At 47.5% G+C, this 23,085-nt stretch overlaps 6 protein-coding genes across 6 annotated transcripts; 3 read left to right on the plus strand and 3 right to left on the minus strand.

Annotated features, from left to right (window-relative positions):
* Positions 1–1,974: 1,974 nt before the first annotated feature.
* HD556DRAFT_1426609 (P-loop containing nucleoside triphosphate hydrolase protein) lies at positions 1,975–4,393 on the plus strand. Its single transcript, XM_041304632.1, has 7 exons — positions 1,975–2,149; positions 2,203–2,325; positions 2,379–2,963; positions 3,020–3,467; positions 3,516–4,117; positions 4,169–4,267; positions 4,317–4,393. The coding sequence occupies exons 1-7, from the start codon at positions 2,054–2,056 to the stop codon at positions 4,368–4,370; spliced, it is 2,007 nt and encodes a 668-aa protein (XP_041152172.1). The 5' UTR covers positions 1,975–2,053; the 3' UTR covers positions 4,371–4,393.
* HD556DRAFT_1426611 (Creatinase aminopeptidase) lies at positions 4,394–8,246 on the minus strand. The gene is made up of 13 exons (XM_041304633.1): positions 7,236–8,246; positions 7,110–7,184; positions 6,898–7,060; positions 6,505–6,841; positions 6,076–6,449; positions 5,869–6,022; positions 5,747–5,813; positions 5,581–5,692; positions 5,427–5,525; positions 5,254–5,368; positions 5,141–5,199; positions 4,965–5,084; positions 4,394–4,901 (listed from the first exon to the last, which is right to left on the minus strand). Exons 1-13 carry the CDS (start codon positions 8,009–8,011, stop codon positions 4,758–4,760), a joined length of 2,595 nt encoding a protein of 864 aa, XP_041152173.1. The 5' UTR covers positions 8,012–8,246; the 3' UTR covers positions 4,394–4,757.
* A 2,847-nt stretch (positions 8,247–11,093) lies between these two features.
* HD556DRAFT_205111 (uncharacterized protein) lies at positions 11,094–11,855 on the plus strand. The gene is made up of 2 exons (XM_041309894.1): positions 11,094–11,348; positions 11,432–11,855. The coding sequence occupies exons 1-2, from the start codon at positions 11,236–11,238 to the stop codon at positions 11,742–11,744; spliced, it is 426 nt and encodes a 141-aa protein (XP_041152174.1). The 5' UTR covers positions 11,094–11,235; the 3' UTR covers positions 11,745–11,855.
* A 2,733-nt stretch (positions 11,856–14,588) lies between these two features.
* On the plus strand, positions 14,589–16,561 carry HD556DRAFT_1426644 (uncharacterized protein). Its single transcript, XM_041304634.1, has 3 exons — positions 14,589–14,960; positions 15,012–15,908; positions 15,960–16,561. The coding sequence occupies exons 1-3, from the start codon at positions 14,922–14,924 to the stop codon at positions 16,194–16,196; spliced, it is 1,173 nt and encodes a 390-aa protein (XP_041152175.1). The 5' UTR covers positions 14,589–14,921; the 3' UTR covers positions 16,197–16,561.
* Positions 16,562–18,232: 1,671 nt separating this feature from the next.
* Positions 18,233–20,181, minus strand: HD556DRAFT_1426662 (uncharacterized protein). The gene is made up of 5 exons (XM_041304635.1): positions 19,360–20,181; positions 18,558–19,300; positions 18,427–18,504; positions 18,302–18,369; positions 18,233–18,255 (listed from the first exon to the last, which is right to left on the minus strand). Exons 1-5 carry the CDS (start codon positions 19,814–19,816, stop codon positions 18,243–18,245), a joined length of 1,359 nt encoding a protein of 452 aa, XP_041152176.1. The 5' UTR covers positions 19,817–20,181; the 3' UTR covers positions 18,233–18,242.
* A 630-nt stretch (positions 20,182–20,811) lies between these two features.
* Positions 20,812–22,958, minus strand: HD556DRAFT_1314865 (uncharacterized protein; the record flags this gene model as incomplete). The annotated part of the gene is made up of 8 exons (XM_041301025.1): positions 20,812–21,478; positions 21,528–21,673; positions 21,725–21,856; positions 21,903–22,047; positions 22,099–22,313; positions 22,365–22,488; positions 22,540–22,740; positions 22,801–22,958. The coding sequence occupies 8 exons, from the start codon at positions 22,956–22,958 to the stop codon at positions 20,812–20,814; spliced, it is 1,788 nt and encodes a 595-aa protein (XP_041152177.1).
* Between the last annotated feature and the right edge of the window lie 127 nt (positions 22,959–23,085).

The raw sequence follows: 23,085 nt of genomic DNA on the forward strand, positions 1-23,085 counted from the left end.
AAATGATAATTATGCATCTCATTTGTTGTATCTAGAGCGTCAGCGGCACAGAGGCATAATTGTTGTTGTCAGTATTTGTCCTTGCCAAGGCCAATCAAAATAAACCAACTTGCTGCGTAAAACCAATACCAGAACCGTGCGCCTTCAACACAAAGTGAGCATTAGCGTCAAGGTGGCGCATTGAATATGTTTTCCGGACGGGGTGCCGGAATATCCGAGATTTGTACTGATAGTATTTTGTTTGTGTGATCTGCTCTGCCACTAGTCTCTTGACTAAATTACTAAAGTTGATGACCAGATTGCATATATTCAATTGATGTATTTTCTTGGACGATTGTCCTATGGACAAATGTGTATTTTGATGTGCCAATAGCTAACACAGCTCCTTTGCCCATCGAACGCACCTGTCGTGTTAGAGTTTGCGGATCACTTTTTCGCTGAGCGACATCTGAATTTCGTAATGTTCAGCGGGGGATTGAGCAGCATTACAATATCTTCTTCGATATGGCAGTCTGGCAATATCTGGTTTGATCCCTCAGTCTAGACCACCGGCTTACCAAGATTCACTCTCACACTAATTCTGAAACTTCCACACTACAAGCAAAATTAGGCACCACTGCAAGTGCCATGCAGTGCCCGCAGTCTTCCTTGCAGTGCCCGAAGCACGTTGTCGACACGACACTTTGATGATGTGTTTGATGTGACGTTGACGCAGAACTTCAATTGAAGCACGCGATGGACAATTCAGTTAGCATAGGTAAGTGTCTACCAAGTAGGAATGAAGTGCTTTGTGCTGTACCAAGCGAGCATGTTGTCAAAATCGACCCTCACGTTTTGTGTTAAACAACTAAAAGTCAACAGAAGAAATTTCTAAGGAATATAAAATGTTCCAGCTTCCGCACCAGGCGTACCATTTTACCAATTAGTGCGTGATGAAATGACCTAGCATGCATACTCGGTAGTGACTGTTGGGTTTGTCTTGATATTTATAGACATGCATTTCACTTCGTTGGCTTGGGCTACATCGTGTCTTTGTATGGCATCCAAAGTAAAAGACGGTACATCGAGCTTAGGACGACATGAGTAACTACTTTGCTCATTCATCCTTCCTTAGTAAGGTCGTGTAAACCCCCCCTCCACATTTACGTAGATTGCAGTGATTATTACCAATACATAGTCTAATATAATATTTCAATTTGTTCATCAGTTCACTGATGGAGGACACACGGGTTGGGATGTCATCAGAACTCAACCAACATATCTCCAAGAGCTTGTCCCACAGGTGATGAGTCCAGTGTAACGATTGGATCTAGGGAGAAGAGAGTTGTGACGGTGATATAAAAGGCGAGTAAGACAGAGTCGCCTTAGGACTAGTAGTGCCAAGGGTGCCTGGTGGGTGTTGGTTTCTTGGGCCTTGTCAGGGTGCCGCTTGGTACTAAGCCAAGAAGCGATCCGCGTAAGCCTTACCAAGGCCTCGTCAGTGACACGGCCTTGGGTCAGCTTACGTCTCAATAAGCGAAGCTAACCAGAAGTGCAAACTGAGTACAAAGATCAATCTAGTGAAGCTGGTAGTGCAACAGCCGTGTCACGTCCGCGGCAGGCGCAGCTGGCAGAAGTCAGGCAGTTCACAGGACGAAACAATTGTTCTTTAAATTGATGCAAATGGCGAAGTGGAGTAATTTGGATTTCCGGATCGCATTGTCACAAAGAGTGAAGCTCTGCGAAGCGGGAGAACTCACATATCATGTGACTATAGTATAAGTACATCAAGTCCTTCTATTAGTATGTGGTTGTCGGTTCCTTGCCGAAGCACAAGTAAAATTTCTGCATAACTTAAACTATGGCAAAAAACGGTTGGCAAGATGATCTACAGAGTGCTACCAACCACTAATTAATCATGCGCCCGATCCGCGATAGCAGATACCGAGTTCACTTACAAAGTGACAGTACTTACTAGGTACATGAGGACCGTGGGAATATACAAAAACTTTGGCTAGCCTCAGGATCACCGACTTGGTCAAAATACTCATTTTCATAGCCCTACACCTCCAAAATGTCGACTAGCGGGCTGAAGGCGATTGCCCCTGTGCCCACCGCGGCAGATTTCTTGGACATCGTCTTGTCCAAGACTCAGCGGAAGACACCTACAGTGAGTCATTTGAGGATATCATCTAGAGCAATCTAATCATCTTAATGCTCCAGGTAATCCACAAAAACTTCAAGATCAGCCGCATCCGTAATTTTTACATGCGCAAAGTCAAGTTCACGCAAGACACTTTCGATGAAAAACTGGGAGCCATATTGTCAGAGTTCCCTCTCCTCGACGTGAGTTTGATCATACTCTTCTGGGAGAGTCAAAACTCACAAACCTGAGGCAGGACTTGCACCCTTTCCTGGCGTCACTCATGAATGTATTGTATGACAAAAATCACTACAAACTTGCTCTAGGCCAACTTCGCACTTGTCGACATCTCATTGACCAGGTTGCCAAAGATTACGTCCGGCTTCTTAAATTCGGCGACAGTTTATACCGCTGCAAGCAACTTAAAAGGGCAGCGCTGGGTCGTATGGCCACTATCATGCGTAGACAGAAGGATCCCCTTGCCTACCTCGAGCAAGTTCGCCAACACATTTCCCGTCTTCCCGCCATCGACCCTAACACCCGGACCCTACTCATTTGCGGCTACCCAAATGTTGGGAAGTCGTCATTTATCAACAAGGTCACACGCGCGGACGTTGACGTCCAGCCATATGCTTTTACAACCAAGTCCCTCTTTATTGGCCATCTAGATTACAAGTACCTGAGGTGGCAAGTAATCGATACCCCTGGGATTTTAGATCACCCGCTGGAGGAGATGAACACGATTGAAATGCAGAGTATTACGGCTCTTGCACACCTCAAGAGCTGCGTGTTGTATTTTATGGACCTAAGTGAACAGTGTGGTTACACTGTGGAAGCTCAAGTGCGTATTGCAACATACATTTTGCGTCTGGACCACGTGCCAATTTTTATCCGCAGTGTAAACTGTTCCACTCTATCAAGCCTCTATTTAATGGCAAGCCGACGATGCTTGTCATCAACAAAATCGACGTGACTCGCCTTGAGGATCTTACGCCCGAGAATCGCGCCCTTGTCCAAGAAATTATTGACACTGAGGATGTCCAATGCATCCAGGTGTCATGTTATTCTGATGAGGGGGTCATGGATCTCAAGAACAAGGCATGCGACGCCCTCCTAGCACACCGCGTCGACTCGAAACTCAAGGGCACCAAAATTAACTCTGTGATCAACCGTATACATGTGGCACAGCCGAAAGCTCGGGACGACGTTGTCCGTGCGCCGTTCATACCGGACGTTATCAAAGAGCGAAAGAAGTACGATAGGGATGACCCCGACAGGAAGAAACTTTTGCGAGACACGGAGTTAGAAGAGGGTGGTCCTGGTGTTTTCAACATCAATATTAAGCGTAAGCTCCTCCCCGTATATCTCATGTACCTCCTGACGCGTCATACAGAGGATTACATTCTTGCAAATCCTGAGTGGAAGATGGACATTATGCCTGAAATCATGAACGGCAAAAACGTTGCTGACTTCATCGACCCCGATATCGCCGAAAAACTCGAGGCCCTTGAGCGTGAGGAAGAGAAACTCGAGGCCGAGGGCTTTTACGACAGCGACGAGGATATCTTTGACTCCGAAGACGAACGTGAAGCAGTCGAAGCCAAAAAAGCTCTTGGGCACAAAATACATTCACAGAACGTCAAAAAAGCCATGAAGAACCAGTCACGCTTGCCACGCACAGCGGGCCTTCGCACGCTGTCTGAACTCACTACTGAACTCAAGAAAGCAGGTTATGATCCAAGCAGCATAGAGGCGAGAGCTGGGATAATAGCCAAAGCTCAAGGCGCCAAGCGGAAACGTGCTGAAGACATGGATGTTGATATGGAGGATGGTGACGGTGACGCAAGTGAGGGTGAAGAAGGTGACTGGATGGATGTTGATGGCGAGGAGCAGACGCCGAATAAGCGAGTAAAGAGTAACTCGGGTTCCGTTATCGCCAAGCACCCACGAGCCCCGAAATCAAATCGCCAACTTGCTGGTATGCGTGATCAGCAGGTTTGTTTTATCTTTATCTGGACGAATAACTCTCTGATGTTCTTTATTTAGCAAGCCTCCAAAGCCGTCAAGCTACGGAACCTCGGACAGCGTGAGCGCAACCGGCTGGCTAAAGCTGGAGAGGCTGATCGTGTTATCCAAACTAAAATGGTTTGTGATCATGAACACATCTTCACTTTGTTGTTAATCACTTCCTCAGCCAAAACATCTTTTCGCTGGCAAACGGAAAGCCGGAAAAACGAACAGACGTTAGCCTGTTCGTATTGTATGCTCATGTATCATTTTTGTCGTATATCATGCAATCTATTCCATTCTATAGTACAACTTGAACTTTGTCCTGCAGACAACCAAAAAAGTTCAACGATGAAAGAAAGAAAGGAATCTAGGCCATACTAGAAGGTATATAAGTATGTATGTACAATGATTTGTGCGCAAATCACAATATAAACGTTTGAAGTTCGTCGATCGTTCTGGAGTATGTCGTACGTGTATCACTTTAAGGGACGTCCTGCAACGTTGCCTTGGTTAGTCATCAAGTAAGGTATAATATAATGGGGCGTGGAGGTAGAGAGAGGGGGAGGGTTTCGCAATAACGGAGGATGTGGCTCAGATCGATAAAGAATTAGATGCAGGTCCACGTTTAGTCCCAATCAATGGTAATTCCGCCGGGGCCAGGAGCAGCGAGACCAATACCCCTGTCAGATTCACGTTTCAGCCACTTGAGAGCACGCTTATCATCCTTGAGGAGTGGTTCGAGTCTTTCTAGGCACTTCTTATTGTGGTCCTGCGATAACGGGTACATTAGATAACCGAAGGCTCCGCAGGTGGAGGATCACTGATCGCTTACTTTCAACCATTGCTTTTCTTCCTTGGTAAGCATACTGTCTTTGACCATCCGCGTTTGGATCGGAACGCACGTAAGGCGTTCAAACCCAAGCCACACGTCGCCGTTGAATTCGCCTTTCGTCTGGTGACCGATACCGTAAGATGCCATCGCGGTGTGGTGAAACAGAATCAACGAACCTTAACTCTGCGAATAGCCAACGCAGATTCAATGCGCATTCCCCACCGGCCTTCGAGATCTAGAATTCACACCATGATGAGTCACGACGGATAATTTTCGGCTTACAACTCACAGAAACCAGGCTCGTTTGTTATGACGTGTCCAGGAACAAGGGCAACGTTGCTAGAAAAGCCGTGTGGGCCTTCATGAACGTTTAAGAACGAGCCAAAACCGTGGCCAGTGCCGTGCTATGTCCAAGACCACGTATCAGGTGATGGGCAAGTATACGTCAAGGAAGCAACATACCATGTAATTAAGTCCGTCCTTCCAGAGTGCACGTCGAGCAAGAACATCAAGTTGGGAGCCGGTGGTTCCCTCCGGGAATACTGCGCTATCGATGGCAATCTGAGATTACAACGTGAGGAAGTGTGGGGGACTGATGTGACCGTAAGTGACGTACGTGACCCTGCAAAACGCGGGTGTAGGCTTCCGATTGGTCTACTGATGGCCTTCCAAAATGAATTGTACGTGTTGTGTCACAGGTGCCATCACGGTATTGACCTCCAGAATCACTGGGGTAAACGAGGTTAATGGTCACGAGCTTTGATGGGACTCTCGATGCTCACTTAAGGTAAGGGGTATCTCGATCAATCATCCGGGCGCCAGATTTCGTGGGCGAATAGTGGGGAAGAGCTGCAAGATCCGAAATATTAGCGATATAAATTACCATGCTATGGAAGCTGCCTACCCGCGTTAGGCCCGCTTGCAGAGATATTCTCGTATGCGAGACCCCAATAGTGCTTATTTTGCCTCCTGTACTCTGTGAGACGCCATGCTGCTTCATACTCCGTAATGTCGTATCCTTGTTGGATCTTGTGCTCTAACCATGCAAGCCATTTAACCTAAACGAGAGAGCATGAGGTGAGGGTCAGAACTGTCAATCGAAGATACACACATATGCAACACCATCGCGAAGGTAGGCGCGCCTCAAGCCTTCAAGTTCTACTTCATTCTTGACAGCCTTGATGCTGTCAATGAAGGATGGTGTGACGGCGGTATAACGGAAATGCGTCAGCATCAAGGAGATCGCGTAGGAAGTTTCTGTAGAGATAAGAACTTTCCCCTCGCCCCATTCTCGCCGACGGAGGAAGGCCCAAATGTCGTTATATTCCTTCCGCTCGACGTTGAGGGCACGTAGGTGATCCTCCACTTCATCAGTAAGCTTGGTCGGATCTAAGAATAGGACCGCCCTATCAAGAGAAATGAACAGGTAGGCGTAGAACAGAGGATTGAAAGGGATATCGGAGCCACGTAAGTTAAGAAGCCAAGCTAGGAGCGATCTCTGTAAATTTCCTCAAGAGATATCGGTGGAAATTGAACGCACCAATTGAAGATAAAGAACTAATCAATGTGCCGATATGCATCTGGGCAGGGGTCGGAGTTGCTTTGGAGTACGAAGGAACAGCCGGAGGTTGTGCCTGAATCCAAGCGCGAACCTCTGCGATTTTTGTGCTAGCTTCTCTGCCCGTAAATTCGAGAGATTGGATGAAAACGGGTTCCTTGGACCGCAGGGGCTTGTCTTTCCAAACCATGTCAATGAAATTCTGGGGAGGATAGACGAGCTTCGAGTTCTTGTGGTTGAGTTGTGTGTTGAATAAGGTAGCCTTCTCATGTGAGATCATGCGCGCGTCTATACCAATCTTCGAATCCTTGACACGATCCTAATATAACATAACTCTATAAGGAAAAACCGTGGAATTAAGCTGATGACACGCACAACCAACCAATCAATCCAATCTTTAGGGCCATCTACGGCCCCACCAGGTATCAAGTGCCAGTTTGAGTCAAGTTCATCACGAGCTTGCAACCAGTAGCGCGAGTCGGTGACTAAGTAAGCGGCCGTCTTCGAAATAATAGCTTGGCCCGCACTTCCAGTAAAGCTGACAATCACGTCAGATCCGAAGTGGGACAGCCAAAATCCCAACTCACCCAGAGATCCATGCCCTACGTTTATCACTCGCTGCGACATACTCGGACTGATGGGGGTCCTCACTGGGCACGACGCTGAAGTAGAAATATGAGCCTGAAGAAACGTAGATATGGGGCTTTGCTCACTAGTAATCAAGTTTCTCTTTGGCCATCAACTTCCTGATCTCTTCCAATCTTTCTGCCGTGTCTACCTTCTCCTTGATGGATTCAACGTCATTTATCTTGCGTTCATAAGCAGAGCCAACAAGCGTGCTCCCAGAGTCATTCGAGTAGAAAGGTGGGCGTTTGCTGCCGCTCGACCTGGAGGAGGTGCGAGTAGGTGATTTGTAAAGCGGAGGTCTTTCCGAATCGACAGAGGGCGATCGTTCCAACATCTCTCTTTCCCTCTCCTTGACTTTTCCCAGTCCCCAGCCATATCCCCACTTCGTGGATTTCTTCGAATCGACCCTCGTCAGACCAGACTTGCTGTCACTGCGAGAGAGCGGGGAGAGTTTGATGCGGCTGTCGTCAGCAAGTGTAGGGAGGTCGTAAACTTCTGAATCCGAATCAAAAGATAGTTTCTCTACGTCTGATGCGAGGGTCCGCGTCGTGGAGTAAGACCCAGAACGGACGAGCTTATTTTGGGAGCCGGTAGAATTATGCGATCGTTTCGAACGATTGGAATGGCTGTCAGACTTCCGAGACAAACGATTGGAATGGTTGTCGGACTTCTGAGACGAACGATGGGAATTATTGTCGGACTTCTCAGAATGGTTGGAGCGGTTTTCGGACCTCTGAGACGATGCATAAGATTTTTCAGAGTCTGTACGAACCATGAGTGGGCTGGATTCGCGAGTCCGTGAACGATTCGTGAAAGGAAAGCACATGGGCGGTGGAGGCGGCGGCGGAGGAGGAGGCGGCATGATAGATGGCGGATGATGGAAGTAAGAAGCAAAGAGCCCGTGCTGGTAATGTTTAATGAGCTCAGAATGTACTCACACGAGGCTGGCCGGTGATTATCACCAAGGGTGCCATGGCATGCGTTACAATGAAAAGAGGAAGTATGTAAGTAATGAGGTATCCCGTGGGAGAAAGCGTGACTAAGCACACTGAATTGGGGTTACTAGAAAACACGGAAACGATCTCGGTCACCGGTCCTTGCCAGTTAGTCATTTGTGGCGTGACACAGTGAAAGACCACGAGGACAGTTCCGTGGGGGATTGAATCGACATCACGGCTGCAGAGAAGAATCAGTAGGAAAGGGTTCTAAATGGACTTTGTCCAGCCATACCACTGACGCATGGCAACAGCCAGTCCTGGGATCGATCCCGCGGTGCAAATGCCACGCACCGCAGTTCGTGTCACAACCTCAAAAACACAATGATGAAACGGCTTGCCCATCCTGCTTCGGTCCGTATTTGCATTGTGCCTGACCCTGGTACTAACCTGTACATGAGTAGGGTTGCGGGACCCACGATCGGGGTTTTGATTGGTTATTCTAGATCCGAGATGGTCACAAACTTTTGAAGATCATGAGGATACCGTTATATCAGCGGGTCGAAACGCAATAGGCCACGTCAAGCTTGAGACAGCTCCCAGTACACCCGATAAGAAAGGCATTATCGGGTAGGTACAGTTTCAATATATGGAAACATGCACGCGTCGATGCACTGTCGAGCACAAAAATATTTGCGTCAGAATAGCGCATGACGCTAGAATTGATCTCACTGCGCGGTACTGTCCAGCTTCAATTGGCGTGTGTGGTTCTAGACGCACATAGTTCTGCAATGAAGATCACCCTTCCTACGCCACCATCGCTCCAGCTACCGAATGACCTAAAGAAAGCTAGAACTTCGTAAAAACCACCTACCACAAACACATGGCTGGCCCCTGGCGCCTGATACAAATTTGTTGCAGACAAGAGAATGGAACAGAAGTGAATTTCAGGCGTTATTCATTATCCAGATCTGGGATTCCTGAGAGGGTTGCGCATGCCCTAGAGCGCCAGAATGGTCGAGAACCACTGGCATTAACTTGGAAATGGAGGGAGGAGTAAAATGTCCTGCCGAATCACGAATAGTACCATCTCATTGGATTTGACAGGGTGCTCCTTCAAGACTCCAACCTGCTCCAACCGTTCGAGTTCACGCAGGTTCACGCAGACAACTTCTGGGTATTAGGACGAGGCAATGCCATTGACAGGTGTTTTGTAAATTGTAAGCATGGCACGATGGGAGTCTGAACAAGAGATTGGTTGGATGGAAACGCACATTAATGCTGTATTATAGGGACAGCGGCTTTCAAATCGCTGTTATGTAAATGAGTTCACAGTAAAGTTGTTCGTCCGGTGCCAACAGGATGATGTCGGGCGACGGGCACCTTAGGGCTAAGCTATTATCTAATTACGTAAACAATTATGTGACAAGGTTATCGTAAAATCCTTTTTCTGTACATACACTTTTCATCCCATATAGACAATCATGGACATATTTTATTTTCCTCGGATCTTCAGTACTCAGTGCTCATACTCGTTCCGCGGGACAGCGCTTACAGTTAGCTAGATTTTCAGGCGGACTTGAGGCCTTGAGGCCCGATTAGTGAGGTTCCGACTGCGTTAAGTTTCTTGGTCTGACTATTAGGGCCGAGGCTGTTGAATGGTCTCAGTGGAATACCGATGTTCGTGTAGAACCTATTTTCTTGCAGATCATGTAAGTTTGTTGTTGGCACGAGACACTTCGAAAATGCTTCTGGATGTTCACAGCGGAAATAAGGCTCTCACCATTCCTGAAATTGCAGGTGCCAATTTACCGAGTCACTGCACTGCTACGTGACGGTCGAACTCGACTATACGATTTAATGATACACCGACGAATGCGAAAGTTTGGGGTTATTCCTGTTGTATTGCGTCTTGATGGGACTGGTATCAACTTTGTTGCGGTTTGTCATGTTGCAAAGTATGTATAACTGTCTGTCTTTCCGAACGATCCTACCGAAGCTCTTGGTTTGACTTGGACACGGTAGGATCCGCCGTCCGCTCGTTTTTCTTATTAATTCTAATCAGCTGCAGATAAACTTACCGCCAGCATGAAGCCCCAAATGTTTCTAGGACTTACAATTATATATCAAGCCACTCCTTTGATCATCTCGTATCATCGTCGCTCAACGAACAACAAGTTTTGGTTCTTTTGTCATCATTAAAGGGATCCCGCTTACACTCAGCTTCTCTATTCGAGAACATGGTTCAGGAACACTCATATGCTCCTAACGGAGACACGATGAGGGAAGAAGGACTCAGTGTCGGATCAATATCATGCAAGTTCCAAAACAACTGACTTATACTCTGTTAGCTTACCCCCTACAGGTTCATGATGTCCTTTGTATATGGTTATGATGGCATAGCTCGAGTCATTCGCAAACCTGACCTGCAGTACTACCTCAGAACATCGGTGCCTTCAAGAGTGCTTACCCGTTTGCACCTTACATGGTTGATGACCTGGATCACCATTTCTCATTTATCTTTGACGTAAGTTCGATGATTGCTGCCACTGTGATCCAGACTGCCTTGTGCAGATGTTCATTGGAGTCCGGTAGGCAAGATATACTGGCACTGCGAGTCATTCCTGAGGCGTTTGTACTGTTTCTTTGGTCGGTTTCGGTCAAACATTCGCAGCTATTGCAGCCCCACTCCTTATCTTTCTCGCCGTGCCAAAAGTACCAACATTTGCCCACTGTCAACCACCATCATCTTCATCCCTGCCTTTCAAATTGCTCGGGACCCTTCACGTCATCTGCCATATCGACAACGCAGCTAATGGACCTGCGTGTCATCAAACCTTTCCGACGATGGTGGCTAATGCCTTGACGGTAGACTGACGAGGACGGCGGGGTGGTCGTCGTGATGGTGAAGGTCAACAGACAGACCTTTGACCATTCCTGCCAGGCACCCCCAGACGTGAGCGCCAGACTGTGACGCGGAGTTTGCACAGACTTTACACAGACTGACCAATTCTTACATGTCCTCTATTTTCTTGTCTCTTCGGCCTTGCTGCAGCGCGGAGACCGCCAATATCTTCACCATTTCAAGCACAGCTTTCCGGCCATAAGTAGTCTGGGACACGGCAGGCCCATCGGCACCTTCAAGCGGAGTATGAACGTTACTGTGTCCGCCACTGTTTCTCACGCTTGCTCACTGTCTGCAACAGCGCCAAGGATTTACCTCTATGGACGCTGGGAGCCTTTTAGGTGCTATGAAGTAACACAGTGAGCTCACTGCTATGTCATATATCGATCTCTGCCGGTTCTTGTGATGCGCTGGCCTCCTCAAGGATGACATCCAACTTCAGCCGCACACTGTCAGTATCATGGCTGCCCCCGATAACCAAGGGCATCTCTGAAATGACTGGTCTGGGTGCAAGTCTGTGCATACTTTGGGTTTTGTCCGGATTGGCCAAAACTCTGGCATTCACCAATAACCGACTGACGTCGCTATATCACCGGAACATGAACATGCGGCATTCCAACGGATGTTGTGCGGCAGTTGCGAGCGCATTGGCGAGATTGATTGGCATGGCCGTTTTCGAAATTGGGCCGTTATCGAGTCTGCCTCCGTCTACTATTGGTCTACTATGTTCTCAACTTGAAGGTCACTGCGTCTAGCTCTTGGGGTGCTTCAATCATCATTTGTTCGCTTCTGGGTTCAGGTCCTTCAAATTGCTGTACCGGAACAGAACCATTCCTAGACCGGATTGATGGTTTCGTTCAGGGTTCTGCTTGTTGGGAACCTGGCCAGACCCGTCCATCTCTACAGCCGAGCTACTTCCATTTTCCAAGAGAATTCACAGGGAGGTTCGAGCGGTTGATGTTCGTATGGGTACGTACTACTGGCCGATATTAATCAAACACCTTTCCATATGTAGTCTGGCAGTACTTCTGGGCAACTTAAGGTGATATCGATAAGGGAATGAGGCTGCGGCCATTTGACATGGGTACCCTTCGTAAACGATCGTGACTCGACTACCGTGATTCTCAGAGGCAGAACCTCTGTTCAGATACTTATGACTCTCCAAGCACATGACCCACCTGGGAGGGGGCCATGCTTTCGCCTAGGAAAGTTTAGTATGCAACTTGCAAGGCAGCTAGCTGGGTTTGGAAAGCAGATTTTGTCGAAGCGGCATCCACGGTAGTATCGCGCAATTACTTAAGTTCGCTTTGGAGCGTCGTAGTTCGTAAGTACGTATAAGGAAGCATAGTAACCGCCATCACACTCGAGCATTCAATTGACTTGATCGTCGAATCTGGAGTGCGTAAGTCCCAGCTAAAATTTATTTCTAGATGTGATGCACCTCGTGGATATTCTGATGGAATTCGGCGCTTCGACTGCACGCACCATAGATGACTGGAGTCGACTTACCATGACTGTACTAGTACATTAGTTCATGCACTAAGCATTACCTGACGGTAGCCTACAGCAAGTTCTGCATGTAGTGGTTCTTAATTACGGTGCTCCAGTTTTTAGGGTTCAAACTATGCGGCTATATTCCCCGGGAGTATTTGATAGCATAAGTAACAGCATTTCTCTCTGCTTCCACTGCGGAAAATACTCATCTTTGCAAAGCGTTCTGTACTATTTTTCTCGGGTACTATTGATGCCTCTCCGATCAAGAGGGCGATTAACTTCCGTGCACAGCATTAATGGAAAATGGGCCACCATTTTGCATAAAATCATCTATATCTTCAAATCTATTTGTACATTACCCGAGTCGTTGGTGGTATATACTTCCCACCCCACAAAAGTCAGTACTTTCACAAAATATCATTAATCTCTCTAATACTCACGAGGTTGAACGACCACGTTGAACGGAAGCAGAATTGAGCGAGATAGTTGGAACTGAAAGTGCAGAAGTCACGCAAAAATGTCGGCGACCTGCATCGCTGGCCGGCGGTAGCATCGCAGCTGGCAATGCAGTCGTTCCTTTCACTTGTGAGTAGTACATAGGGGCTGATGAAATCTGGAACTGACAAGTTTTCAAAATCTGTTCTACACATCTGGTGAGTGGTCTGTTGACCTACTCACGTTTATACAGGCAATGTCTATTCATATTTCTAACTGACGCGTCTTCATCCTAGCTGAAATCAGGTAATGTTAAATTGCGCTTGTACCTCTCCTTGCGTCGAGAATCATGTGAACTTCTGGAGTGAGACTCATCGTGATTCGTGAATTATTCTACAAGATATTTCCCGTGCCTCCTCCATGCCGAGGGTCATATGGTAGCCAACTTCCTGATGATTCTGTCTGATATTCAACCAGTGCGGTTCACTTTCTCTTTTCCGGGTTATTTGTTGAGTAGTTTTCAAATTGGCATAACAGGACGAACCTATCTTAATATCTATTATGTTGCGAGACGCGCTTCGAGGCTCCTGAGGGAGTGTAGGGCAGACACGAAAGAGTGATTGGCGATATAATTGAATTTCTCAGTGAGTCGTGGTGCAAAGAAAAGACTCGGAAGTGATATCTCAAAACTTACCTCTAATCTTGAGGGATCATTGATTGACACATGGATCGCAACGTATTCAGGGCCCCACTCTGTGCAGCTTTACCAGAAGCAGATATGGCTCCACCTGGCCCCGCTTATGCACTGGCAGTTAAGAGGCTCTCGTTACGAAGGACGACTCGGAGTCCCATTGAAGTGTTTCGTTGAGTCAATTCTACCAGTCCTTCAAGTTAGTCTCTTCGGCCTGGGCGGCCTTTTTCAACGCTGGAGCGCCAGTAGTACGCCTTGCCTCACTTCAAATCTTATCACTTTGACAAAATGTCCGCAGGCTGCTCGCGAAGCCATCAACAAGCCTAACTTCACACCAAATTTATTAATGTGTACAGGCCAAATGCGCCTCGGACGCTGATTGTTACTATTCATGACGGATGTACCTGTAACTCCCACTAACACAGCACGAACGGAACAATTTTGGTTCTCAGATTCAGGTTTTTTGCACAACTTGAATTTCTTGACATGTTATGTTTCTCAGGTGAGGCTCAGTTTTTAAATTCCTGAGTAATCTAGAAAGTCTCAGAACCATCCGCTATTTCCTGGCTGGTAAATCGGAAAATCAACGGTCATGGCAAGGGGATCAACTGTTTTACCCTTTGGTATGGCGGAGCTGCCTCGTGTCCGAGGACCGAGTCGCAGTCGCGATGGACCGTTGGAGAAAAAAAACTGATCACGTGATCGCGTCAAATTCAGGCCGCATCAGCCAACTACGCTACTGATGTGGTTACGGTACGTACTGAACGGAACTCGAATCACGTAGTAACTTTTCACATAGAGTTTCTGCGTGCTTACTAGTACTATAGTAAGTACGCCGTCGGGCTTCGTAACGTAGAACACAACTCAAATATTAATAGATGCTATGGACACCTTGTGCTTAGGTCATAGCCTTTGGCCAGGGCCGCTCAAGCTGTGAATCCCCAATAGTACTAGTACATCGAGTAATTTAGGGAGTGACTTCTACCTTGAGACATCTAGCTTCCGGAGCGTTTTCAGTTTGATGAATGATTATGTTGCAGGAGGTTAGTAATGCATACAGGTATCAGGCACGGAATTATTATTTAATTCCGGGCCCGGCCAAGCGGTGGTAATCTGGGCCAGAAATATACTTGCCAGCGGTCAGTAGGAGCACTTGACGCTCGTGATCTCTAACTTGTCGTCTTTCTCTCTCTCACTCGTGGGTTGTGAGTCATATTTGATGTCATGGTTTTCATTCCGTCTCGAGCTCAGCTCCAGCACCAGGTAAGCACTCATTGATCCATGAACGGAAGCATTTTGACAACATTATCCTATGAACGCTGTACTACTTGCTACTTATCAGGTTCTCTCCGTAGGTGTCTATTGTCAGTTTCTGGCTACGAGGCTGAAATATCCAATATAGTCCCGCGCTACCAACGGCAGTGATAGCTCAAATGACTCAAATTGGAGTCCTATGCAGATAACAGCCCCCATAATTGTTGGCGTTGCACTCGTTCTGATCTTTGCTGCATACATCATATGGCACAGATGGGCGGACCATTTCAAATATCATTTTCGCCGGGTTCGAGATGCATCCGTCTCGAGAATTTACAAGGTCTTCACGCCTCAATACCGTCGTCGAGTACAGCATACTAGCGTACCCGTTACGCTAGATGAGTCCATGGCCACTCCACGTCACATACGAAGATATCACCAGACGTATACTCGATCGGATTCAACCGATTCAGAAACACCACTGAGAGACTCCATCGAATTCTCTTTCCCACCCCACAAATATCGGTTTGAACCTTTGCGCAAACAAACACATGAGAAGTCTCAACGACCTGGGAGGCGATTATGGCGATGGTGGCGTGTTTTTGGTGTGGGTCCTCGAGAGGTCAAGCCAAAAGTTCCAAGCCATCGCTGGGTGGTAGAAGGTCCTGATGAGAATAGTACTGTGGGACATGGGGATGGATCGCTCAACAGCCCAAGCGCTGAAACGAGACCAAGATCATCAAGATGGACGAGCGGTCTCGCACCGGTGCATGAACAGACAAGTGATGACGAGCCTGACCGAGGGATTTATGAAGGGGTCATGCAGATTGGAGATCCTGATTCCTCCTCTACACACTCAGTGACACCAATGGATCCAGAATATCCCCAAGGTGTTACGACACCTATGCCATCTGGGTCGGTTCCTTCATCGGCCAGAACGGCAGCACCGGAGTACAGTGCAGCCGGAGGTCCGTATTCGCCATCTAATTCGCGGACCATGACAACCGCACCAACAACTCATATTCAACAAATTTCCTATACCCCGGTAAGTCCTTCGATTGTCATGTTTGTATTCTCACTAACTTGTATCACCCAGGGACCTACCCACTCAAACTCACCCGCCCCTCCAATGTACAGTTCGGTTTCACATAGCAGAAATGCGTCCGCTGAGAGTTTTGTATATCCCTCCAACCCTGACCTAACGTCGCTCTATCCATCGTCTGTGCGCGCTGTGGGGCGGACTCTCCCGCGTATATACCAGCATGAACGACAGATGTCGACGGAGAGCATGCTTGCGAACTCGGCCCCCATGGTACCACAGAGCATGTACTAATCAATATCGATTCCTCGATGTCCAAGAGGACGAATAGACGCCAGCGGAACTGTACCCTAAAAATGAAGTTTGTCAAGACTGATAAATGTTTTTATATTCATTACTACTCGTAGCACCATGCCTGCCCCCCGCTTCACGCATTTCCATGGTGTCCTTTGGCGCGTGCCACGCCCTTCAACAGTCACGACTCCTTCACGTTCGTCCGTTTGCATATTTTTATACTATCTTGCTGTTTCGTGTCTTTGGCACTGAGACAAGGACTGGTTCATCTCTGGTTGTATTTTTCGTAGCCATCTGGTGTACTAGTATCGTTGTACTAGCGCGATTCTGAAGCCCGGCAACTAATCAAATGTAGTTCTGTTATCATTGCTGCGGGATCTATTGCAAAATTTTCCGTTTCGTATGGTTATTTCCCGAAGGAACTCAAAGCCGAACTAGTGGAGCCGAAGCACATACTTTTCGAGAGGCCGTTGGACAGGTGACACCTCTTCGCTTTTTTCCATGTACGATTATCTCTTACGAGTACCTTTTTGCCATTGGCTTCTGGTCAGCTGCGCGAAGTTTATGAACGTTGCCCGTGTAGCCTCACGGGACGTCGGCGCCTCAAGTCACCAGGGAGCTGTGCATTGTGCAAACAATCAAATTAATCAAAGTTGAAATCTCGCGGAACAGAACAATCAACTTGGAAGATGTACCCCGTCCAAGATACGTAATAAGGATATGTCACTACGTTGTATCCAATAGACGATGAGCGGTGTGTATGACCCGGTACCATAAATACACACGAGCTAGGGTTCCCTAGAGAACACCGCTGGCGCCGCGGCAGAATTTGTCCTTTGATTTAAGTTTGAAAACAGTACTAGTAGGCTAATAGTAGTATCTTTACTTTCCGACAATTGAAAGAGGAGGTTTTTACGGCGATGACTCCGCGAAACCCGTTATTGCCGGGAATTCAGGGTAAACGTTCACGAGTCTTTTGAGTCCGCTGATGCCAATGTGTGGTTATAACATCACTTTGCGCTCATACTCGTAACGGGGTTTCATGACAGATACCCTCAACCTGCAGCGGAAGTTCCTATAGTGGAAAGTTGTATTTCTGGTGGGTCCGCACAGTACTGCGTCATCGATTTCTACTTTGGTCCGAACCTCATCGGATTAGATAGCAATACACAGTACACGATCAGTACCGCCAGTAGGAATGCGTACAAACATCTAGGGTTTTCAGTTGCAAGGACTTGGCAAGAAAGAAGAAGATTCATGTTTACCGTCCCCGAGTCAGATCCGGCCGAAGATCAGCAAAGAACTTCAAGAGGTGCAGCTTTCAGCAATTCTTGATCATGAACTTGGCTCGTAGTGGTGATCATACATATGCTTGGTCTTCTGGATAGAGGTCACAAAGGGATCATTCCTTGGTTTGATCTCTATACGTGACTGCCATGATGAGAGTCGCCGTGACTCCGTTTTCATATCAACTTGATCGGGTAGGATCTACACTCTTAATCGCAGCTAGGAACCAACGCTGAGGGGTATCCCTAGGAACATCCGAGAGAAATTGACATCCTCGCAGAGATACAGATCCTGGTACGCTGAAATTGATATTTCAATATAATGGATCGGGGACCGATATAAACCTACACGAAGCAGCCACAAAGCACAAGCTCTTCTTCGCCGTTGAGCAGGTGACTATTCTTCGCCTTCTTGCATATACGACAATCACTTCAAAATACCTGATTGCGCCGTCGGCCTCTGAATGTGAAGCTTGTCCTAAGTAGATCCGTAAGGAAACTTGTGGGAGGTCAGTGTCAGGTCACGTCCAAATCACGTTGAACCCGCGGAATCACCAAACTCGAAAGTAGAGAATAGGACGACCAGGGAAACCCCCCAATCGATATTCAAAATGCTTTATCTGTATCCAACACTGGTATGAGGTGGTACAGGCATAGTCCGTGCGACCTGGTGTCATATATACATGCAGATCTGAGTGTTCTTTCCTTAGGAAAAAGGGGGTATCTCTCTATGGTATTCGGGCCCCGAGCTACTTCGAGATCATTGTCTAGCGGTGAGAGATATCTTTCTGCTTGAGTTCGCGCGTAACAAAATGCCAGATGTAGTGTGACCATCCCTCGATAACACCAGTACCTGATATGAGATGCAAACAATCTCCAGAGGCGTGCTGGTAGGACAGTTTAATATGAGATGTGAACAGTGCGTGAAGCTAAAATTAGCTTACAGCATCAGGGCGCAGCCGTCCTGGTCTCTCGATCGGAAGAAAATGAATGTCTGGGAATTCGGATGATGACAGCAGTTCCTTGGAGGAAGAGTCAGCATCCTCACACCTCGTATGTGTCTCAAAGTACTGACCTGAAATTCTGTGTTAAAGTCCTGGATCCACGGCCAATTATACCACTTATTGACCCATGGCGTGATTGTCTCCGTGGGCTCGAAGATGTTGTGGCAGTTCTCGTGACCGGGCAGATAGGCTCTAACGACTACCTGTTTTGGACGCCTGCCCCCATTTTTGTGGTATTCTGTGATGGCGTGCTGTACTTCACCTGCCCAAGCCCGCATCGCAATTTTGAAGAATGCAAGTACATTATGGATACCATAGCCAGCATCTTCTCCAGCGTCCTCGTCGTAAAATGCCCGCAATGTGCCTGTTGTCCAGTGCCCGGCAGTACTCACAACCAGCGTGCCATAATTGGCATCCGGGGGTGAATCAAGGAGTGTGGCCATGTATTCTGATGGCGAAAGAGACCAAAATGCCTCATCGCCGAATACAGACTCTGCCTTAGTATATTGAGAACCAAGATCTTGACTGTCCAACTCGGTGGGTTCAAGAGAAAATGCTGGACTGTGATATATCGTGTCTAATTCTGTTCCATTAAGAAGCAGGTCAACACGTCGGAATGAAACGAGTGGTGTGTTTTCGATGGAGAAGCCCTCCGGCATGACGAGTTCGGATATTATGGGTGACGATGGTGACAGGTATAAATGTTGCTGCCATGCACGGTCAAAGTAGGGGTTTTCAGTGTAATTCGGGGTTGCACGGACATGCGGGTATAAGAGGCACGACAGCGAAAAGAAATGGTTTTCTGTTATCGAATCTAAAGGTGAGGTAAATTAACGCATGAGACTCGAACACCAAAGAACAGAGCCGACATACCGCCCAGTAAAAGCCATCCGCCATTTGCTACCATGTCCTTGACCATCGCTGCGCCATTGAGAGGGTGGACATCACACTCGCTCGAAGGCAACCACCTGTATGAAGAGACTTTAGGAAATCTGTCCCATAGTTCTTCGTGGTCTGTGCCCAAATGCCAGTGGTATTCACGGTCTGCAGCGCAACCTTCAAAACCCGCTAAGGAAAGTGCCTGTTCTGGACGCGTTAAATTCACCAAGTCAGACGTCGGGCTATATACCCAACGCCCACTTGACCACTCTTCCGGAGTGCAGGAACTACGCTGTCGTTCCTGTGAGAATATTGAGGACCAATTTGATATGCGAAAAGAGTATGGAGAAGAGAATGTGTAGAGTGTGATCAGGAAGGTGATGATAGCACCAAGCAAAAGGACTTTTGTGGACAAGGATCGGATGGAGAGCAGGGAAGGGACCTTGGCCATGGTATTAGCAGTCTAGTAGTAGATGGCGGATAACTTAAAGAAGTACAATTGAAAAGTATGTAGAACTGCGCACCACGCCAAGCTCCACATTGGCTAAGCCAAGCCTTCCAATCGAATCGTTGTTATGTAAAATTGGCTGAAACGGTACCACAGCGGTCACGTCCACATGTACCAGTTGATCAACTTGTATATAGCTAGTACTTGTCAGTGGCGTGTGCTTGTCAAAAACATACAGCCCGTGCGCGTCAAGCTCTCATTGGTACAACCGTCATCTCATCAAGTATGCGCCGAATAGAAAACCGAGGAGAACCCAAAAGATCCGAGGTCTGATTTAGCTAAACAAGACTTCTAACCGGCAGTCTAAGTATTAGAAGTATGATATCCTTATTCGAAAATTATATTTTATGTAAGAACTATATATGAACGACGGATGCACCCGAAAAAAAATGTGAGAAAACCATCCATTTCAATCCAGCTCGATCTGGAGGTAAGAATGAAGGTAGGCGCATCACCAAAATTACCGAATCCAGAGATGGCCATATATTGCCATGTCGGAGCTACCATACCTGCCATATGTATCTGGCGGAAGGTCCCAATATAAGGCAATGTTAGGAAACTCAATTCTGACATTGCGACTGCCATATGACTATAGTCTGGCATTAGGCTAGTGTACCGATATATCAAACATTGCTATGTACATAATGCATTTGAATTTCGCTCAGATTCATCAGACATTGCAATTGCGTTCAGATATAACAATGTGATGCATTGAATTAATGGTAGTACAAAGCAGTGAGGTACAACGGTTCCGAGCCTATGTATGTGAATGCAGGTAATCGAGAGCAGACAACAGAATGGGAAAACGAGTGATCTATGAGTAGGTCAGTAGTACAGCACAGTAGCAAATGACAGCGAGAAAATGAAAGTACCCATGGAGGTCTGTGAGCAATGCGAATAAGAGGAGAACGTGCGATGATGTATGAGGCAGGGGACAGCTACTTCCTTGAACTTCTCCGTGGCTTGGCTTCTGCAGATCGGGCAGCCTTGCCACACTTTGGCTTAGAGACTTTGGTGCTCCCCTTCTTGGCCTTGCGTTTACCTTTGACCTGGACGGGTTCAGACTCATCGTCCGACTCGGACCCCGTTAGATCACTGGGGGCGGGTGACTCAGCACGCGCAGGTGCTGGTGCAGATGGAGCTGGAAGCTTGCGAGGAGAAACTCGTTTGGGAGCAGAAGGCGCTGGCGTTGGTTCGCGAGGAGGCGCAGGTGCTGGTGCAGATGGAGCAGGAACTGGCCTGGGAGTAGGAACTGGCCTGGGAGTAGGAACCGGCCTGGGAGTAGGAACTGGCCTGGGAGTAGGAACTGGCCTGGGAGTGGGAACTGGCCTGGGAGTAGGAGGTGGCACTGGAGTTGTTTCGCAAGAAGGCATTGGTTCGGAAGGACGAGCTGGCGTTGACTCGTGAGGAGGGGGAGGTGGTGAAAGGGAAGGTGGGGGAGAAGGAGGATGTGCTGGAGCTGCTTTGGCTGCACGACGAGCCGCCATTTGGGCATGGACTCGTGCTAGATCATCGTCTCTTCCTTCACGAGAGGTGCTAGAAATGTTGTTATCTCTACTATAAATAGAGTCGCCCTCACGGCCTTCTTCGTTCTTGAATAATTTCCTTGAATCAATCATGTTAGCGTGACATGAAGAATATAAAAGAAACTTACATGTTCCAAGCTCTGAGGAGCTCGTCTTTCCATTCTGGATCGGGTGAATCTTCGATGAGGTCGACGATGTTGTTGTAGAAGTCGCGATAGTTGAAATCGCCGTCGACTTCTGACCAAGCATTCTTGGCGCCAATACCAAAACGAACCTTTGAAAATTGAGCAACTCATGACTACAGATAGACATTGGGGAATCAAACCTGCAAGCAGCCATAGGCAATATGCGCTGCTTCTACTGTGGTCATGTCATGTAGGGCAGCGTTACAGGTGCGTGTCGCCCGCATCTGCTCCCCATACGCACTCGAGGGACTTGTAAAGATGTGGCGCATCGTCTAAAGCAACATCAGCATAAGGCAACAACGAAGAAATGACACATACTCTTTCCAACAAATGACCCTCGAACATGCCTTCGAACATGTTATTGTCGTCGTAGTCCTTGCCTGGTAGATCCCCAGCCCACAGAAAGGCAGGAAGAGCGGAGGCAGTCATCTTAATCTTGCCGTTTTGAAGTTTTTTCTGAGCCCTGTATCGCGTTAGACTAACTTGAGTTGGACTTGAATTAAAAAAAACATACTTCTCAGCATCCTTTGAAAATTCTTTGAGTTCCCTGACTGGACAGAGAAATCGAGCGAGAACGGGGTGGTTACTACCCAGGTGGGTACATGAACCAGTGCCATCGTATATAGGTGGCATTATCGGGGAACGAAGGTTGAAGGCCGCGTAGTGACCGATTTGGTTCTTCAGGCGCGAGGTATCGTCAGAACGAGTAGCGGAGATAGTAGTATCCATCTGATGGATGAATTAAGTACATGATATGCGCATATATGCGCATAAACTCACCTTCTTGATGATGGCATTGAGTTCCGAACTTTTCCGAGGGTCGCCAAGTAGAGGCTTCAAGCTCGGCACGAGCTGGAGTAGACGAGCGTAGTTCCTCTTGTATCGATCTTGGATCTTAGGTGACCTGCGGACCAGGAAAAGATTCAGTTAATGGTAAGATTCATAAGTGACTCACATTTTCGAGAGTCGCTTGTCACGACTAGCCCGGATATCTTCGTCCTCCGAGACATCACCATTCTCCGCAGCGTCACGCTGCTGCAGAGAAAGACCTACCGTGATAAGTTGTTTTGTCTTGCAAAACACGTCAATGTAGCGCGCTATGCAACGCGCTGCACCGACAAATTCTTCGTGAGGGTCAGTCTCAGGCTCCATATTCCTGTATTAAAGCATTATTAGTGATCACAACATCAAACGAACTGATGATGAATCTACTTACATTTTCTCGTCATCGTCTGATGAACGGTGCCTTTTCTTTGGCCTGGTGAGTTTCTTTGAGATCTTCTTCGGAGGTACAGCTACTGCTGACTGAGATGAGATAGAACTGTTGGATGATGAAGATGATGAAACAGAGGTAGTGCATTTGCGACGCGCCATGGTGTAGGATGGAAAGATAAGAATCAGTGATAACTTAAGACACGTGAATATTATTGACGCGCTTGTCCTTGTTTGGCTCCTATTAGATTTGGCTCCGCTGGAATTTTCGTAAGTGTTTGACACGCTT

The sequence above is a fragment of the Suillus plorans genome, assembly GCF_016647745.1.
Source record: "Suillus plorans strain S12 chromosome Unknown HD556scaffold_132, whole genome shotgun sequence".
NCBI classification, from domain to species: domain Eukaryota; kingdom Fungi; phylum Basidiomycota; class Agaricomycetes; order Boletales; family Suillaceae; genus Suillus; species Suillus plorans.

Bases quoted from the DNA above. Each gene is read 5' to 3' on its own strand.
- HD556DRAFT_1426609 (XM_041304632.1), top strand. From the start codon at position 2,054: ATGTCGACTAGCGGGCTGAAGGCGATTGCCCCTGTGCCCACCGCGGCA. The intron at 2,326-2,378 runs GTGAGTTTGATC...AACCTGAGGCAG, and splicing joins CAGAGTTCCCTCTCCTCGAC to GACTTGCACCCTTTCCTGGC. The intron at 2,964-3,019 runs GTGCGTATTGCA...TTTTATCCGCAG, and splicing joins GTTACACTGTGGAAGCTCAA to TGTAAACTGTTCCACTCTAT.
- HD556DRAFT_1426611 (XM_041304633.1), bottom strand. From the start codon at position 8,011: ATGCCGCCTCCTCCTCCGCCGCCGCCTCCACCGCCCATGTGCTTTCCT. The intron at 6,450-6,504 runs GTGCGTTCAATT...GATCGCTCCTAG, and splicing joins TAGTTCTTTATCTTCAATTG to CTTGGCTTCTTAACTTACGT. The intron at 5,814-5,868 runs GTAGGCAGCTTC...CGGATCTTGCAG, and splicing joins TGCAAGCGGGCCTAACGCGG to CTCTTCCCCACTATTCGCCC.
- HD556DRAFT_205111 (XM_041309894.1), top strand. From the start codon at position 11,236: ATGAACGTTACTGTGTCCGCCACTGTTTCTCACGCTTGCTCACTGTCT. The intron at 11,349-11,431 runs GTGAGCTCACTG...ATCCAACTTCAG, and splicing joins AGGTGCTATGAAGTAACACA to CCGCACACTGTCAGTATCAT.
- HD556DRAFT_1426644 (XM_041304634.1), top strand. From the start codon at position 14,922: ATGAACGCTGTACTACTTGCTACTTATCAGGTTCTCTCC. The intron at 14,961-15,011 runs GTAGGTGTCTAT...TATCCAATATAG, and splicing joins CTACTTATCAGGTTCTCTCC to TCCCGCGCTACCAACGGCAG. The intron at 15,909-15,959 runs GTAAGTCCTTCG...TGTATCACCCAG, and splicing joins AACAAATTTCCTATACCCCG to GGACCTACCCACTCAAACTC.
- HD556DRAFT_1426662 (XM_041304635.1), bottom strand. From the start codon at position 19,816: ATGGCCAAGGTCCCTTCCCTGCTCTCCATCCGATCCTTGTCCACAAAA. The intron at 18,505-18,557 runs GTCAGTACTTTG...TCTTCCTCCAAG, and splicing joins ACTTTAACACAGAATTTCAG to GAACTGCTGTCATCATCCGA. The intron at 18,370-18,426 runs GTAAGCTAATTT...CTGTCCTACCAG, and splicing joins GACGGCTGCGCCCTGATGCT to CACGCCTCTGGAGATTGTTT.